This window comes from Aegilops tauschii, chromosome 6 (assembly GCF_002575655.3).
Source record: "Aegilops tauschii subsp. strangulata cultivar AL8/78 chromosome 6, Aet v6.0, whole genome shotgun sequence".
Classification (NCBI taxonomy): Eukaryota; Viridiplantae; Streptophyta; class Magnoliopsida; order Poales; family Poaceae; genus Aegilops; species Aegilops tauschii.
Genome location: NC_053040.3, coordinates 353392758 through 353394647, shown reverse-complemented (window position 1 = coordinate 353394647; position 1890 = coordinate 353392758). Strand labels below are relative to the sequence as shown.

Genomic DNA, 1890 nt, shown 5'->3' with positions numbered 1-1890 from the left:
CATATACTAACTACGTTCAATACTCAGAGCAATACTACTGGTGCATCATACTTAGAAAATGTATGCATTGTGGGCGAAATATTTTCTCTCTCTCTCTCTCTCCCGATGAAATCCAGATCAAACCTGCATGGCATGGCAGGGAACGGCACTGGTGTGGTGCCAGTCATGAGAAATTTCTCCGGTAGCATGTGATGCATGGGCCCTACTACGTGCTGTAACGAAAATATTAAATCACCCGCAACTAACTAATCTCTTTTTTGAAGAAAAAGATTCCACCTAAGCCGTCCCTTTCCGATCTTTACGCGGACAGTTGCCTATGAGCTGTCTCGCTCGTAAGCCTCTGCATATGATATAAAACCCTAGCCTCAGACACGCAGAAATGCGTTATATATCCATTCTCCAGCCACTGCCCATCGGAGCAGCGACTACTCCTACCCTACCATAAGTCCATAACACGAGAAAAAACGAGAGCAAGTGAGCAAGAAGCGACTGCGGAGGAGCAAGCCAGCATCAGATCCATGGAGCTGGAGGCCGCCCCGCAGCTCCCGAGGAGGGACGCCAGGAAGCTGGTGAGGTGCCCGCGGCTGCAGCTGGACGCCAAGACGGTCACGGCCGTCGAGCAGTCCACGGGCACGCCCGTCGCCGACGCAGCGGCCACCAGCCCTGGCGGCGCGATGCGCGTCAAGATCCTGCTGAGCAAGCAGCAGCTCAAGCAGGTGGCCGCGGCCGTCGCCGGCGGCGGCGCCTTCGTCCTGCCGCCCGCGCTGGAGCAGCTAGTGAGCGCCATCAAGAGGCAGCACGCGAAGAAGCAGACGGCGGCGGCGGCGACCAACGAGGCTGCCGCGAGGCGCCCGGGACGGTGGTCGCCGGCGTTGCACAGCATCCCGGAGGATATCTACAGCTAGATAACCCACCTAGCTTCGTGGTGTAGTCGGTTTGCATGTATAGCTTCGTTGGTCTCTCTCTGTTTTTGTTGCCTCTTCGTCCTCAATTCCTGGGTCGCAGCGTTGGGCCAAAGTGAAAGCGCGCCCAATGGCTCGCGTTGCGTTGCAACTTTGAAATGTCAGCAATTTTAGGCCCTGTTCGGCACTTCACCGGCTCCGCAGAATCTGCGGAGTACCTGTTTGCCCACTCCATGATTTTTAACTACGGCTGCGGCCGTTTCAGGAGTTGAGTCGTGAAGTGGAGCGCCTCCGAACAGGGCTTTAGTCTGACATTTTGGATCCGTTGGACGAACCAATAAAGAGAATGAGCTGGGGGAAATAAACAACGGAGCGTGCGAACCTGCGTGTCTCTTTCTTGCCTTGAATCTTGTCCAGCGCCAGGTAGCCACTGGGGGGTGGGGGCAGCTGGAAATGCGATTAGGCGAAAAGAGTTTACAGTCATGGCCCAATGGGCGCAACAGTGGCAGATGGTACTCGTCACATGCATGCCAGCGTCTTAATCGGATTCGCTTCAGTGTTGGTTAATAAGGATGAGATCGAGTGTGGTTAATGTACGCAGGGACCAGTGGAACAACATCTTGACGCCGATAGTGGCTGCCGGATCAATGTCGTTCGCATAGGTGGTACTAGTACATAGTGGTGCCGTGGCGTTTGTTGTGGGCAATGACACCTTTGTTTGGTTTGTGGCCAGCCAGATCGATCCTCCGCCAAAGGGCAAGAAGTTAAAAGCAGACGGGCACACACAGCAAAAGCTGAACGTAAAGTGGTGGCTTACAGTGAAAAGTATATGCGCGATAATTTGGTTTCAAGTGTATAAGCGTTGTGTGTCTACGTTATTGACAGTTAACTCTGCTTTAAACACTGTTTGCTGTGCTGTTATGCGGAATACCAGAAAATTTAGAAAATCCAGTTTATTTTTTTTAGAAAATCCATGGTATTCTTTTTT

At 52.8% G+C, this 1890-nt stretch overlaps 1 protein-coding gene across 1 annotated transcript; it reads left to right on the top strand.

Moving 5' to 3' along the window:
* The first annotated feature begins 376 nt into the window (after positions 1-376).
* LOC109780678 (uncharacterized) lies at positions 377-1270 on the top strand. Its single transcript, XM_020339255.4, has one exon. The coding sequence runs from the start codon at positions 519-521 to the stop codon at positions 903-905; it is 387 nt and encodes a 128-aa protein (XP_020194844.1). The 5' UTR covers positions 377-518; the 3' UTR covers positions 906-1270.
* Positions 1271-1890: the final 620 nt, after the last annotated feature.